General features: G+C 36.1%; 1 protein-coding gene across 1 annotated transcript in view; it reads right to left on the reverse strand.

Annotated features, from left to right (window-relative positions):
- AUH (AU RNA binding methylglutaconyl-CoA hydratase) overlaps nucleotides 1-17,516 on the reverse strand; it is a 204,839-nt gene that overhangs the window by 175,239 nt on the left and 12,084 nt on the right. The window contains exons 2-3 of the mRNA XM_044662349.1: nucleotides 6,502-6,569; nucleotides 6,325-6,412 (exon numbers count right to left, since the gene is read on the reverse strand). Coding sequence (XP_044518284.1) covers nucleotides 6,325-6,412; nucleotides 6,502-6,569 — 156 coding nt within the window. The remainder of the gene's footprint in view (nucleotides 1-6,324; nucleotides 6,413-6,501; nucleotides 6,570-17,516) is intronic.

A 17,516-nucleotide genomic window follows, 5' to 3' on the forward strand; every position in this document is an offset into this window, starting at 1 on the left:
TAAACCCACATAAGTCATCAGCATTTCTATATATTTCCAACAAAAATCAGCAGCGAGAGTTAGAATGGGAAGCTCCATTTAAAATCACTGTAGACAATATTTGGGAATCTATCTGCCAAGTCAAACTCAGTAATTATATGGACACAATTACAAAACACTTTTCACACAATTAAAACTAGATATAAATAACTGGAAAAACATTAATTGCTCATGGGTAGGCCAAGCTAATATAATAAAAATGACAAACCTAACTAAATTAATTTACTTATTCAATGCCATATCTATCAAACTATCAAAAAACTATTTTATAGAACTAGAAAAAAAATAACAAAATTCAATTGGAAGAACAAAAGATCAGGAATATCAAGGGAACCAATGATGAAAATGTGATGGATGGGGGCCTAGCAGTACCAGATCTAAAACTGTGCTAGCTTAAGCAGTGATTATCAATGAAATAGACTTGGGGTAAATGACATCAGCAATCTAGTGTTTGATAAATCCAAAGATCCCTGCTTTTGGGATAAAAACTCAATATTTGACAAAAATTGCTGAGAAAACTGGAAAACAGTACAGCAAAAATTAGGTTTAGATCAACATCTCACACCCTATACCAGGGGTTGGCAATGTATGGCTCTTTCTACAGGAGCCATAAAGTCAATTTTTTTCAGGCTCTGTTACAGGAGCGCACACTGTTACAGGAGCGCACACTGTGAGCACTGTATGGCTCTCACGAAATTACATATTAAAAAATGTGGCGTTTATGGCTCTCACGGCCAAAAAGGTTGTCGACCCCTGCCCTATACCAAGATAAATTCAAAATGAGTAAATGTCTTACATATAAAGAGTGAAATCATAAATAAATTAGGTGAACAAAAAATTGTATACCTGACAGAGCTATAGAGAAGGGAAGAATTTAAGACCAAACAAGAGATAGAGAACATTACAATATATAAAATGAATAATTTTGATTATATTAAATCAAAAAGGTTTTGTACAAAAAAAATCAATGCAACCAAGAAGCAACAAATTGGAGGGAAAAATTTTATTACAAATTTATTTGATAAAGGTCTCATTTCTCAAATATATAAAGAACTAAGTCAAATTTATAAGAAACCAAGCTAATATCCAATTGACATGATATGAATAGGCAGTTCTCAGAGGAAGAAATCAAAGTTATAAATAATTATATGAAAAAAATGTTCTAAATCCTTTCTCATAAGAGAAATGCAAATCAAAATAACTCTGAATTTCCACCTTACACCTAGCTGATTGGCCAATATGACAGTAAAGGAAAATAATAAATGTTGGAAGGGATGTAACAAAATTGAGACAATAATGCATTGCTGGTGGAGTTTGAATTGACCCAATCATTCTGGAAGGCTTTTTAGAATTATGTCCAAAGGGTTTTTAAAAAATGCATGCCTTTTGACCCAACAATACAACTACTAAGAAAGATAATTTTTTTAAATGGGAAGGGACCTATTTGTACAAAAATATTTAAAGTTGTGCTTTTTGTGATGGCAAAAAATTAGAAACTGAGTGAACAAATTGTGGTATATGATGGTGATGGAATACTATTGTGCTGTAAGGAATGATGAACTGCTTGATTTCTATATGAGCTTAAAAGACATATGTGAACTGATGTGGCATGAAATAAGTAGATTCAGAAGGACATTGTATACAATAACTGAAACTTGGGACTACACTACTAACAATAATACAATGATCCAGGACAATTCTGAGGGACTTATAAGAAGGAATACTATCCACATCTAAAGAAAAAAATGTTGGAGAAGAAATGCAGACAAAAACATATTATTTATCACTTGTTTATTTGGGTATATGGCTTTATTTAAAAAAGATTATTCTATTACAAAAATGAACAACATGGAAATAGTTTTGAATGACTACATGTAAAACCCAGTAGAGCTGCTTGTCAACTACAGGAGGGGAGAGAGACAACATGAATCATGTAACTTTGGAAAACTTATGTGCACATTTTTTACTGGAATAAAATAAAGAAAAATTTAAAAATAAAATATTTTTATACAGGAAAAATTTCAAATTAATAGTTTATGGGCATTGACAGAAATGATTTATTACATTCCTATGCCACAATTTGTTTACCTATTTCCAATCAATAGACATCTACTTTTTTTTTGTTTTTGTTTTTTTTGTTTTTAAACCCTTAACTTCTGTATTAGCTCCTTGGTGGAAGAGTGGTAAGGGTGGGCAATAGGGGTCAAGTGACCTGCCCAGGGTCACACAGCTGGGAAGTGTCTGAGGCCAGATTTGAACCCAGGACCTCCTGTCTCTAGACCTGACTCTCAATCCACTGAGTTACCCAGCTACCCCCTAGACATCTACTTTGTTTCTAGTTTTATCTCCCTCTGAATCTGTAACTGTGATTTTATCATTTACCAATGCAAGTAAGTATTTTCTCAGCAACTTATCATATCAACATATCATGTTCTTGCCTGTGACACTGAGAGGTTAAGTGACTTATTTGCCCAGAATCAAATGACCAATAAAATTGTCAGTCACAATCTAGACCCATGACTTTAAGACTCTGAGGTCAGTTTTCTGGCCCTTGTAGCATCCATACTGCTTCCCTTCTAGTTCTTTTGCTACTACCAAAAAATAAAATGTTACAAAAAATCCATTTTACTGTACATAGGACTATTTTTAAAAAACTATCTTTGATCTCACATGGACATATACCTAGGAATATGATATTTGGATCAAAGAGAATGACATCATCACTTTCTTAGGATAACAAATTTCTTTGCAAAATGATCAATTCCTTGGATTCAAGGTCTTTCTATAACTTAGCCTACATTAACTTCTCTTTTTTTGTCAACTTACAGATGTGAGATGACATTTTAGAAATGTTTTGATCTGTGCTTCTTTTTAGGGATATTTAGCATTTACTTTAAAATGTTTGTATCTTCTCACAACTTATTTATCCACTGGGAGAATTTTTTCCCTTTGGTGTTACATATGTTATTAGTTCATAAAACTTCTTGGTTTTCAGGACTTTATCAGAGATATTTGATGTAAAGATTTTTTTTCCTAGTCAAAAGCTTACCTTCCTATCCTAGTTGCCTAAATGTTTTTCATGGAAGATATAGTCAAAATCATGCTTTATCTTTTCTGATTGATTCTATCCTTTGTTTTGTTAAACATTTTCTCTCTAATCATGGCACCTCCTGAACCAGAGACCATGCCCCCTGAGAAGCTTAGACCCTTTCAGCTCTGGAGCTCCTGCCCTTCCATACTACTTCCCTCTCCTATCCCAATTTACTTTCACTCAAGCACTGCTACTAGAAAAGGCATTTCAATTAACTCCTTCTATGACTCCAACTACTACCCTCCTTCTGATTTACCAAACCAAAAACACACTGACCACCACTCCTACTCTCTTAATATATTCCTCAGGCTCTTCTTATACGACTGCCCTTATCCTTACCCAAGGTCCAATCCACTCTTGTTTCCTCCAAAAGACTGCCCCTTCAGTCAATCCAATTCTGTTTTTAATTTTTAAACATATCCCAAAATGATGTATGCTCCCTCAATATTTGAGTTTGTTTTTTTTCTTTTAATTCCACCTTTAGAATCAAAACATTTGTTTTGCCTGCAACTATTATATCACTAGTATTATCCTCTCCCCTTCTTCTCTTTCCTTGCTTTATTCACTGTTGAATTTCATGTATTTCTACAACAGAATGATTTTTTATGTTCAATCTTCTTTGGCCATTTCAGATAAGAGTGAATTAATCTGATACTCACTCTCTCAAACCCTTCTATAAGTCTATATTTGTACTCCTCCTGCAACTCAATTATGAAAAATAACAAGTTCCGCCACCTTTCTTCCTCTCTATACTAGAACACTCCTTCTACCTTTCTCTCTCTTTCCTCTCTTAAAATCTTCAAACAGAAGCAATTCAGCCTTAATTCCCCTTTTAAATTTAACTCCTTTAAAGTAATTTGAAGATATGAGGTTTCTGATGGAATACTATTGTTTTTTATTTTCCTTGCCATTATAATTTAGAAATACATCACCATGCATCTTCAAATTAAAAAGACTGGCCTTTCTATGGTGTACTTTACTTTTCTGTTTGTATTTTAATAATTCTACTCAGCTGTAGCCTTTTCATGAGAAATTCATAAAAATCTTCTGTTCCATTAAGGATTCATTTCCCTTTACCACCACCACTACCCAAAGGATTTGGGCAAAGTATAATTCAAATGTCCAGCTTTGTAGGGTAAATTGCTCTTGGTTGTAAGTCTATATTGTTTACCTTCTGAACTACTATATTCTAAGCTCTCCTCTAATTAAAAGAAGAACTTGCTAGGTCTTGTATGATTCTGACGTACCTTGGTACATGAACTGCTTCTTTCTAGATATTTGCAGTATTTGTCTTTGACAAATCTGGATCTTGATTATGACATTTTGAGATATTTCTTTTTAGGGTTCTTTTAGAAGGCAATGTCAACTCGAATGTCTTGAAATACAATGTTCAAGCCTTTTATTTTTTATCATGGTTTTTGAATAAATGATTCTTGAATTATCTTTCCTTGATCTGTTTTTTCACATCATTTTTAAAAATAGCTGATATCTTAGATTTTCTTTTTTATCTTTTTTTATTTTCTTCTAATATTTCTTTTTATTGGAATTACTGAATTCTATTTGGTCAGGTCATTGAGTTTATTTGCTTCATTTTATTTTTCAGGGACTTAACTGCTTAGATGATGTTTTCATCTGTCTATTTGAGCAATTTAAATTAAACCTTAAACTTTTTCTTGACCTGATTTCATGATTTCCCTCTTCATTCATTATTTTCAGCCACTTTTAGAAGTCCTTGTTAAGACCCATCTCCCCCCCACAAAAGAATTTTTCCTAAGGTTCTACTCAAATTTATTAGGGAATCACTCTCTTCTTCCTTTATCTCTTATGTTTCTCCTAACCCATAGTATTTCTTGACTCTGTTAGTCTTGTTCTACATAACATATCTACAGCCTCAGCTCCTAGATTGATTTTTTTTCCTTTGCTAAGGATTTTCTTCAGGAAATGTTGATGTTAGCCAAGTTCAAAGCTTACCCATAAGCTTTTATGAAGGCATCTTTACCAAAAGACTCAACTACACTCTTTAACAAAGTGTGATGTTCTCAGTTGACAAAAGCAATGTCAGAGTAGTGAAAACTTGACAGGTCTTAAAAAGCTAAAAATGGACCAGCCTAGATAGAATGCTATGAACTGTCCCTCTGGAGTCCAAGTATATCACTTCATTGTCATACCTGAGCATTAGGTCCTCTGGAAACTAAGACTACTGATATTTAGGAGCACAGGTTTCCCTGTGTGACAGCCAACAAAGTAGCCATCAATCTGCAACTTAATAAGAAAAATATGTTTTCAGGAATGTTAGTAAGCAACCTCTCAAAATTACTAGAATAAACTCTGAAAACTACATGCATATATTTAAGGTAGCAGGGAGAAACTATTAATAGTCACTAAAAAACTGTAACAAGTTTATATTTTATTGTCAAAATGCATCATATATTTGTTTGAATTATGTATTTATATAATTATGAATCATTCTGATCTTTTAAAATAAAAGTAATATTTTTGATTTCACTTTTGTATTTGAATTTTACACTTTCCAATTTCACAGATGAGAGTAAAATTAACATTTTGACATGAAAATACCTCTAAGCAAAGAAAAGGTATAACAAACTATCAAACTTTTGCAAATAAAGTTTATGAAGACATGAAACTTTATTTTAAAAAAACAATAAATTCTTTGTTGTTTTTTGCTCTTGCAAGTGGCGAAAAATGATAAAAAAAATTTATGAGGCTAGCGGTGTTAATTATTTTACAAAAGCCAACTTTCAAAGCAAACTATGTAAACTTTAGTTTTATAATAGAGATAGGAACGACTTCTGAATTGATAAATGTTTATGAGGCACAGCACTGGACTAGGCATCTCCCAAATTAATGTTTTATACACAAAATCCATATATTACATGTGCCTGGCAGCCCATCAAACCATATGATTTCATTAATTTTTCACATTGGACATTATATGCAAATACTTAAATTAACTTAAGAAGTTAATTTCATCATTCTAAATATTCACTGCTTATTGAAAAAATCTCATTATACTTGTCAGATAAAGCATATGATCTAGATATTTCTTATTTAAAATCCCAAGATTGTTTACAATTTGAACAAAAGCCATAAAGTACTTTCCTAGTACAAAGGCTGCTCCTGTGGCTAAACTAGGCTACAGTTTTCCAAGTTTAGAATAAAATATATTTGCATACCAGCACAGAATATCCCAGGGACTTCACTCCTGACTATAATAGTCCGCACTTTCTTATCAGATTTCAAAGCATCCACGGTTTTTGATAGCTACATAGAATAAGGGGGGAAAAACATTTTCAGATTCATGTCAATATTTTACATTATAGTATAAGCAGCAAATTTATCTGCTTACTTACCATTTTTATAAGATTTTTACTGAGAGCATTTTTGGCATAAGATCGGTTTATTCCAAGCACCACAATTCCTAGTTTAAAAAACAAAACAAAACAAAATTTGAGTTAGTATGCTAGAGAAGATTGGGGTTAGGTAGGGCGACAAGGGGAGGAGATTAAAGAATGAAAAAAAGAGAAACACATAAGAAAAGGACTATGGACAGCTATTTGAATTGGTCTTCACAAAACTACTATTGTACCAATGTTGACATTCCTAGTGATTGTTTTTAATATTCAGGTTAAGTATACACTATAGAAAGACAGAATACAACATATTTAAGAAATCACAAAAGGTTTGTCTGTCACTTTTTGAATTAAGGCTGGGGAAGAAGTGCCACTCACGCTAGCCTTTTTGCTTCATCTCCTTTTCTCTTCAATAATTCTTATGCCCACTAAATTCCACCTCAAAGTCAAGTACTATTTACCACTATTATCAGGAGGATTCAGATTTATAAAAGGGACTTCAGTTCTTGAGAAAACATGCCATACAGTGTTAACTTAAAAGTTACTGATGTGTACTGAAGCATCACTAATTCATTAGTAACTTAGGGTATGGGGGACACAGCTAGGTAATACAGTGGACACAGTGCCAGGTCTGAAGTTAAAAAGGACATGAATTCAAATCTGGCCTTAGACATTTCCTAGTTTTGTGACCCTGGACAAGTCACTTACCCCCAATTGCCTATCCCTTGCTGCTCTTCTGTCTTAGAATTGATATTGAAAATTGTTAAAAGTTACAAAAAAAAACAAAAACAAAAAACCCAGTAACTCAAAAAAAGTTACCAAAAAAAAGCCTGGAACAAAACAAACAAACAAACAAGCAAACAAACAAAAAAGCCTGGAATAAAAATAAAAGCCTTGACATCACATTACAAGAGATTATCCATGATTTATCCAAGAAAACTGCCCTGATATTCTTGAACAAGAGGGCAAAATAGACATTGAAAGAATCCATAGATCACCTCCCACATTAAATTCACAAAAGACAAACCCCAGGAAAATTATAACCAAATTCAAGAGCTTTCAGGCCAAGAAGAAAATACTGCAAGGGGCCAGAAAGAGACAAGGATCCCCAGTCATGATTACACAGGATCTGGCAGCTTCCACACTAAAGGGCCACAAGACTTGGAAGATATTCAGAAAGGCAAGAGAATTGGGTCTAAAATCAAGAATCACCTACCCATCAAAACTGACTATATATGTTCAGGAGAAAGTATGGGCATTTTAACAAAAATGGGCAATTTAACAAAACAGAAGATTTCCAAGCATTCCTAAAGAAAAGACCAAAACTAAATGGAAAATTTGATGTCAAGATACATTTAAGAAAACCAAGGTAAACAAGTGTTTGTTATAAGGAAGAGAGGGTTTGAGGAAGTTTGCAGAAGGCAGAGACATGAGAATAACAGGAAGAGAATTCTAGAATGTGAAAGTGGGTTCAGACAGTTAACTAAGGTTGGAGTGGTCTTTCTCTAGTTTGACCTGGAGGGACTGGCTGCTTTTCCTTGGTGGCTGATATTACCTGGTACTACCTTAATTTCCCATCCTGCCTGCTTACCTGCTGCTTGCTGTGACCTACTGAGTTTCCTGGTGTGATCCCGAACAATTTGTCTGTAAGATCAGGTCTGGGGTCCTTGTGGATCCAAGATCTCTCCCTGGAGCCTATTAAGTTTGTCACAGACACCATTGAAGGGGGGTTGGTTTAGTGTAGGTTTATCTGGTGTAGGGACTAAGATCTTTAGGCAGTTAGGTAATAATGAGTGTTGCTCAAACCTCTGAAGACCTCAGGTGAGGGAACAAATTTAGATTGGGGTGGGGCGAGGGATTGGGGTGGGGTGGGGGAATGGGAGAGAGTTGTAATAGTTGATATTTCTTTAGGATTACCCCCGGATTCCCATATAACCTTTCCCTATTACAATAAATACAACATCCATCCCTATTACTGAGTGGTCAGTGTGTGTCATCTCAAGAGTCTGGATCTGTCTGCACTGGGCTTGACTGGCCTTCCCAAACCTGTTAATCTTCTGATACTGGCCCTATCTGAACCATCTGGTCCCATTCCCTAAACTACCCTCTTACACAAGAAAGGGGGGGGGCGGAAGTTAAGGGCTTAAACAAGGTTAAATTGATTATATTCCTATATGAAAACTAATATTTGTAACTCTTAAAAAAGTGTTTTCATTATGATAGTAGAAATATTCATAGGCAGAGATTGTGTTACTAGGCTGTTTAAGATGATATGTAAAAAAAATTGAGGGTGAGGGGACAAAAAAGAAGATGGTACTAAGAGAAACTCAAAGGAAGAAGTAAAATAGAATAAATTATACCACATAAAGAGGCACATGAGGTGGAGGGAAGAATATTATTATAAGGGGAGGAAGAGAGTGGTCATAAGTAATACTTAAAACTTACTCTCAGTGGAATCAGTTCTGAGAGGGAAAACCAGCCAGATCTGATGGGGTATAGAAGCTGAAAGGGAATAAAGAAGTAGGGGTGGGGGTTATTAAAAGGGAGGAAAAGGTTGGGTGGGGGGGTGACTAATAGACCTTAAGGAGAAATAGGAGGGGAATAATAAGAGAGGGGGTGGGAAGGAAAATAAAATAAAGGTTGGAAAAAGGAGGACTGATTAAAAGCAAAACACTGTTATGGAAGGAAATAGCAAAAATACATGAAAACAGAAGATATTAAACACTATTGGAAAACAGCATAAAATAATAGAAGCTAAAGAGGTAAGCACAGGAAAATAAAGTTACAGTGTCTCATTGGGGGGTTAAACGAAAAAGACAGCAATAGTAGCTAGATGAAATGTATCAAAATAAATGATCAAAGTATGAACAGGTAGTTATCAGATGAATAAATTAAAACTAGAGTCATAATTAGAGAATGCAAACTAAAACAATAATTTTGAATACCACCTCACACCTATCAGATTGGCTAATATGACCAAAAAGGGAAATGGTAAGTGTTAGAAGAGATGTAGGAAAACTGCAAGAACTATGAAATAATATAACCATTCTGGACCCAGAGGGTCATAAAACTATGTATACTCTTTGGCCCAGCAAAGCCGAAAAGGTCCTATTTGTAAAAAAATATTTATAGCAGCTCTTTTTTGTAGTGGCAATGAATTTGAAAGTGAGGGGATGTCCATCAACTGGGGAATGACTGAACAAGTTGTGGTTTATGGTATAAAGATGGGATTAACTCTTCCCCTGCCCATTTTCAGTTTTAATCACCAGAAGCATATACACCCCACATATCCTTAAGTGGGGGAGGTCTGTGGCCCATGTGTGCAATAGTGGGTAACGAATCAGAATCGACTGACCGCCCCCTGGATGACCTAAGCAAAGTTTTAGCTGTAATTGGCCCATGTAAAGTGGAAGGAAGGCACAGGAAGTGATGAAAGGAATGGTCTTTAAAAGTGACAAGAACTTCCTGTGAAGAAGTCTTTGACCTTCAACTTGACCCTAGAGGAGATCCTACTTGGAACCTCAGACTGCTTTTCTATTTTCCCTTAGAACTACCATGTGGGTGTGAGTGAAAAAGGCTGACTCCTTTCTCAGGCTTGTTCTGGAGGTACTAACCTCCGGAGAGGCCCCTCGTCTTGTAGAAGGCCTTGTGGCTATAACTCTTTTTTAATTTACATCTGGGCCCCCTTTGCCGGGGCCTCTTAAGCCCTGCCTGGTTCAGACCGAGCTGGAGTAAATATCTACTCTCTCTGATTTTCTTACTTTCACTCTTTCTCCTTTTGTAAATAAGCTACCATAAAAGGTCATTTGGAATTGAGTCATAATTCTTATAGACCACACTCTTATAAATTTAGTGCAACCCTTTAAATTTTTACCCCTTACATCCTGGCCCTTACAATGGTTGGAATACTATTGCGACATAAGAAAGGACAAACAGGATGAGTTTTAAAAAAAAAACAACTAGAAATATTCATATGAACTACAAAGTGAACAGAACCAGGTACATAGTAAAAGAAATATTGTATCGTTATCAGCTGTGAAGGACTAAATTATTATCAACAATGCCTCAAATCCATCAGGAACTTTTGAGGATGTCAACCTCAAGCTTGTGAAAATTTACTCTAACAAAATAGATGGATGAGAACAATCTGTTCCAACAGTTATAAAGATGGCTAAAGTAGGTGTAATGGAGACTTTAGAGCTTGGTCAAACAGCAAAGACAACAAAATTATTCACTGTATTTCATCAATCAGCCTGACTTCTGTCTTACCACTGGACTCGTGACTTCTGAAAGAGAGAATAAAGCTGATAACTTTATGCAGCTTTGTCTCTCTTAATCCTGGTTCATTCATGAGTCAAGATATCATCCATTAATAACTTTAGTCTATTCAGACTTGAAGAATGAAGAACAACATATAACACATGTTCTAGAGATACTCTTCCCAGCCCTTACTAGCATTAGAAGGTAGAATTCCAAGAGAGTGATACTACTTTTTCCTCACTGACTTCTAGAAGTAAACTCAAATAGGTTGGGTAATGTAAAAATGAAATTTGGGAGATGCCATCTTTAAGTATATATATGTATTTTCTATGGACACGTGGAAATTATCAAACTACATTTCCCGTGGTCCAATGGGTTTCTGGTTCCGGTTCTTTGGGCGTGGGGACGCCTACGTCTCCACGCAGAGAACAGTTTAAATCTCCTGGGTTAGGAGGGAGTGGCCCTCTTGGCCAGCAGACTCAGGAAGAGAGGTAACAATAATGGCTGGGGCGGCAGTTTTAAATTCTTACAAGCGCGTGGTCTAATGACTATCTATCAGCATGGCTTTAATTAAAATACTAATTTATATTATTATTTCAGTCATAATTATTTTTTATCTTTATAGTAAGAGTAAAAGAAAAGATGTTTTTCATGAACTCCAACCGATGTACTTCCCCTCAAAATCATCAAGATCAATTAGTCAACTAAAAAAAATTAACTTTTAGAAAAAGGTGGTATAAATTAGAAAGAATAGATGGTATTTCCCTCCCATTCTGTGATACAAAATTCTTTTAATACATAAATAATTCATTTTAAAGAAAAGTTAAATTTGATGAATCTCTGGTAATTACAAAATAGGAATATGAAAAAGTTATACATTGCAATATGGCAAATTTACAAATGAGCATGTCCTAGGGCAGGGATGGGCAAACTTTTTTAAAAAGGGGCCAAAGGAAAGGAAATGCTCATCTGTCAGTCTGTTTCTAAGGCAATTCTTTCGAAGTTTCACTGTATTACATCCTACTCATTGTATTCATTAGATTAGGAATAATGTCCTGCAGCCAGATAGAACATCTCAGGGGGGCAGCATCTGGCCCATGGGCCTTAGTTTGACCATCACTGTCCTAGGGCATAAAAATTTCATAAACAAATACAGAAAAAAATATCAGAGAGATATATGTTCCTCACTACCAATAACAACAATAAAAATAGCTTAAAGAAAAGACTGAAACTTAAATAAAAATTTCATTATAAAATCTCAAAGAATTTCTGGATTAGAAAACAAATCCTAAAACTGTACTATAAAGCAGTAGCAATCAAAACACAATAGTGTACTGGCTAAGAGACAAAAGGGAGGCTCAATGGAATAAAGTTGGGGTAAATGACCTCAGCAAGATAGTATACAATAAACTGAAAGATCCCAACTTTGGGGACAAAAACCCATTATTTGACAAAAACTGCTGAGAAAATTGGAAAACAGTATGGGAAAAATTAGATTTAGATCAACATCTCACACTCTATACCAGGATTAGTTCAGAATGGGTGAATGACTTAAATATAAAGAAGGAAACTATAAGTAAATTAGGTGAACATAGAATAGTATATCTGTTAGATCCATGGGAAAGGAAAGATTTTAAGATAAGACCAAGCAAGAAAGAATATTACAAAATGTAGAATGAATAATTTTGATTACATTAAATTAAAAAGGTTTTGTACAAACAAAGCCAATGCAACCAAAATTAGAAGGGAAGCAACAAATTGGGGGAAAAATCTTTTTATAACAAAAATCTCTGACAAAAGTCTAATTTCTCAAATTTATAAGGAGTTAAATCAATTGTACAAAAAAGCAAGCCATTCTCCAACTGATAAATGGGCAAGAGACATGAATAAGAAGTTTTCAGTTAAAGAAATCAAAACTATCAATAAGCACATGAAAAAGTGTTCTAAATCTCTCATAATTAGAGAAATGCAAATTAAAACAACTCTGAGATACCACCTCACACCTAGCAGATTGGCTAATATGACAGCAAAGGAAAGTAATAAATGTTAGAGGGAATGTGGCAAAATTGAGACACTAATGCATTGCTGGTGGAGTTGTGAATTGATACAACCATTCTGGAAGGCAAATTGGAACTATGCCCAAAAGGCTTTAAAAGACTGCCTGCCCTTTGATCCAGTCATGCCACTGCTGGGTTTGAATCCCAAAGAGATAATAGGGGAAAATTGTGGTCAAAAATATTTATAGCCGTGCTCTTTGTGGTAGCAAAAAAGTGGAAAATGAGAGGATACCCTTCGATTGGGTAATGGCTGAGCAAGTTGTAGTATCTGTTGGTGATGGAATACGATTGTGCAAAAAGGAATAATAAACTTGAGGAAATCCTTATGAACTGGAACAACCTCCAGGAATTGATGCAGAGTGAAAGCAGAACCAGGAGAACTGGACACAGAGAGACTGACAGACTGTGGTAAAATCTAATGTAATAGACTCCTGTACTAGCAGTAATGCAATGATCCAGGACAATTCTGAGGGACGTAGGAGAAAGAATGGTATCCACACCCAAAGAAAGAACTGTGGGAATAGAAACACAGAAGAAAAACAACTGCTTGATCACATGTTTCAATGGGAATTTGATTGGGGATGTAGACTCTAAACAATCACTCTATTGCAAATATTAATAATATGGAAATAGGTCTTGATCAATGATATATGTAAAACCCAGTGAAATTGCTCGTTGGCTATGAGAGGGAAGTGGGAGGAGAGGGAAAGAACATGAATCATGTAACTATGGAAAAATATTCTAAATTAATTAAATAAATTTTTTTAAAAGAAAAAAAAGTTACTTCTGGGGTCAAATTCACTCTCTATTTTTTCTCCTCAGTGTCAGCTTATCCAAGAGTGGTTATATGTTTTCAGTGTATTCCAATAAAAACAAGATTCTTCCTCCAAACAAAACAAAACAAATCTTAGAAGTATCAGATAACTTATCAAAGAGTATGACAAAAGTGAGATATCATAAAACAAATGAAAGGCTGTGAAAGCAATCCTAAAGGGAAAATATACCTGTGGAAATAGAATCCACTCCTCTCCCCCAGACTCATCCCACCTTGCTGCATGGCTGGGTGTCATGTAAACACTCCAAACAGAGGTCACGGGTGAAGAACCCTAGGAACATGACCCGGAATTAAAGGGTCCGGGTCAAGAGAAAGGATAAAGGTGTGGTGTGAGACACACAGAGGCTCTCTATTCCCTTGGAGGAGGCAATGGAGCACCATGGCTGACAGCCATGTGGAGAACTACGTGGTCAGGGTTAGGTTAGATTAGGCTTAAATCTCTATATATCTGCTTTCTCCATTTCGAGTGATTATTAATAAGCTCTATGGAAAATAAGAACCTGTGGTTATTAATTTAAATAAAACATTATGGCAACCACTCTCAGAAAAAGTTCTCAATTTTCTTTTAAGAAAACTTCTTAGTATAGAATAGGGAATAAATGAATTTTGCAAAGCTGCTTTTTGTGGTTGTTTGTTTGTTTGTTTTGCTTCTACAAAACTGCAAAACTTCTGCTGATAAGCTACTGCTGTAGCTTATGACCAGTCCATGGCAGCTGATCTGGTAAGAAAACCCAGCCACGTGGCCCCTCCCTTAGCTTAGATAATGGTGGAATATTGGAGAAAAGAACCCAAGCCATGAGGTTTGTGCAGATGTGCCTAGGGTGCAGCCTCACCAACAATCCATGTGGGTCTCAAGCTGGCTCTGGAATCCAGCAGGAACTTTCCCACCTGCCTTGGGGTGCACCCACCACCACCCAGGAACTTTCCCACCGGCGTTGGGGTGCACCCACCACCCCTTTCTGCCACGGGGAGCTAAAGATTTGCAGCTTAGAGCTGAGTCCAGACTCTGGTCCAATGCTCCCCCTGTGCAGCGTGGACTCACTGTTACCACCACCTGGCTTCGAAGCTGGACCCTAAACTAACCCGGGGGGGGGGGGAGGGGGGCACACAAGGGTCTCCTGTGCAGCCCTCTAGACTCTGACCCCAACCTAGGATAGCAGCCAGTAAGGGTAGCTAGGTGGTTCAGTAGGTTAACAGGCAGACCTAGAGACAGGAGGTCTTAGGTTCAAATCTGGCCTCAGACACTTCCTAGCTGCATGACCCTGGGCAAGGCACTGGCAGTTAGGCGGTTCTCTGCCAAGCACTCCTCAGAGCTAGCACCATCTTCCCCCAACCACCTGGGGGTTCTTAAGGGAAGAATCCCAAACATTCCTCAGAGACTTCTCTTGTCCTTTATTCAAATGCTAACAACCTAGGGTATGTCTGCACCCAAATCATTTTTTTTTTTATTTTTTCTCTTCCTAATCTTTGGGACACCCCACCCTCTAGCCTTTAGAGAGGCCCTAGCCTCTATGCAAGGGTGTAATACCACCCACAGGCAAGAAGTGAAAACTGCAGGCAATTAAAAACAATTTTAAAAATAATAATATTAAATTGAATACATCAAACTGAATTGAATCAAATTGAATAAATTTAAATATAAAAGAATTATTAACTAAAAATTAATAATATTGAATTAAATTGAATAAAACCAAATAAAATAGAACAAATCCAAATTAAACCAAACTAATTAAATGCAATATTAATTATATTAATTCAGTTTATTTATATTAAATATATTATATTAAATATAATTCAATTTATTATTTCAAACATAATAAAAATAATTTTAAAACACAATGGTAATAATAAATATATTATTTATTATTGGTACTATTGCCTTGAGACAATTACTAGTGGTGCCTTGCATAAGCTTCTTTTTTAACCTAACTCTAGTTTACCTTCTACAATAAAATTAAAGTTGTGTCTTGAATTTTTTATTTTGTATTTTAGAATCCTTTCTTTGTTTAAATTGACCATTCAGCAATAGTCAGACCAGCAGATTAAGACAAAAAGACTAGATGCTATAGAAAATATTTCAACAAATCAGAAGAAATCAGGAAAAAAAAAACCCAGGTTCACCTCTGCATAAACTATTGAATGGGGGGGGGGGGATCCTAATCTCCTTAAGGAGTGTAAGGAAATATAATGGCAGCCATGTTGAGTCAAGAGTGATAGACAAGTTACTTGCTTAGAATGCAGAATGAACTGAGCCTGGCATGAGCCAAGGCAGTTAGACTTTGGCTATAAAAAGAACAGATCTGAACCCATCTTGGTGTAAGTTTGGAGATATTTGGGTGAGAATGGAAAGAGTTTAGACATAGCTTATACTCTCTTTACTCAGCAACCAGCTCTAGCTATCAGATTGACATAACTGTGTTCCATCAACTTCTGTTTCCTGATTTATAATCACCAAGAAGATCTGCAAAGATAACTATTATTCAGCAGGGTTAAGCCTTGACTCAAGACTGAAGCCAGTCAGGCCTCAGCTAGGCTGCCAGCCAACTAAGATCCTTGATTAGCAAATAATCAATTGAAGATTCAACAACAAATTATACATTATAGATTTACTTAGGAATCCCAATTCCCACTTTCCATCATTTACCCAGTTCCCCTTTCCCTAAACTCATCAACTATTAAACTTTTTTTTTTTTTTAAATTTTAAACCCTTAACTTCTGTGCATTGACTTATAGGTGGAAGAGTGGTAAGGGTAGGCAATGGGGGTCAAGTGACTTGCCCAGGGTCACACAGCTGGGACGCGTCTGAGGCCGGATTTGAACCTAGGACCTCCCGTCTCTAGGCCTAGCTCTCAATCCACTGAGCTACCCAGCTGCCCCCTATTAAACTATCTTTTAAGAAATCACTTGCCTGAGAATTCTCAAAGATCTAGTGAGGCTTCAGTTGACTGAGTCCTATCACAACTTGGGAAAGGGTTTATTTTCAATATTCCTTCTATCAACTTCTTAAGATCAAATCCACAGTCAGAACAGGTCAAATTAATTAATTAGTCTTTATAGATCAAATAATGAGATCTATAGTGAATCAAGTTAAGGAATATAGCCACCAACATCAAACTTACTGGGCTTCAGTTGGACAAGGGTTAGCTGTGTTCCACTATCAGCCGATTCCTAGTTCAGGCTGCTAGTCCTGAGTTACTGTTAGCCGGATTGGATTAAGAAGATTCCACATATTCATTCACAGTACCAGCTGTATTCTGGTTGACCTTTTGGGATCACTAATATATCTAGGTGTCCCATTATTATTCAACACTCCCAATTAATTCATTCCCAAGATTGACCATAATAGGAGGCTTGGGTAACAAAGAAAGAAGTTAAAAAACTTTGCAAAGCCTGGACAGAAAAGTTCTTTAGCTGGCCAAAGTATGGCTCTTTTGAATTCAAGATCTTTAAAGATTTAAAATTAGCCATTATTAACAAGGATTTCAAAGACTATAAATACTGGCTCTTATGAGCTTAATATTTTGAAAAATCAACCACGCCCAGTCCCTCATTACCCTCCAGTGAGGAGGCCATTCTTTCTTTGGATCCAGACCATTCTGGCTTAACTCCTTCAATTGCTCCTCTTAAATAAATCTCTGCCTCACCCTGTCCACCCTTCCTCTTGCCCTGCCTGCCACCTTCTCTCTTGCCTTGCTCAGCTTTTCTCTACCCACAGCCCAAACCCACCCTTTTCCTCCCTCTGGCTCAACTTCTTCCCCATGCCTCCCCTTTTCCCACTGGCCCAGCCCCTACCCCTTCTTCTCCCCACCCTTACTCTCCCTGTCTCAGCCCCTATTCAATCTCCCTTCACCCTGCTTCTTCCT

Source organism: Gracilinanus agilis, chromosome 1 (genome assembly GCF_016433145.1).
Source record: "Gracilinanus agilis isolate LMUSP501 chromosome 1, AgileGrace, whole genome shotgun sequence".
Taxonomy (NCBI): Eukaryota; Metazoa; Chordata; class Mammalia; order Didelphimorphia; family Didelphidae; genus Gracilinanus; species Gracilinanus agilis.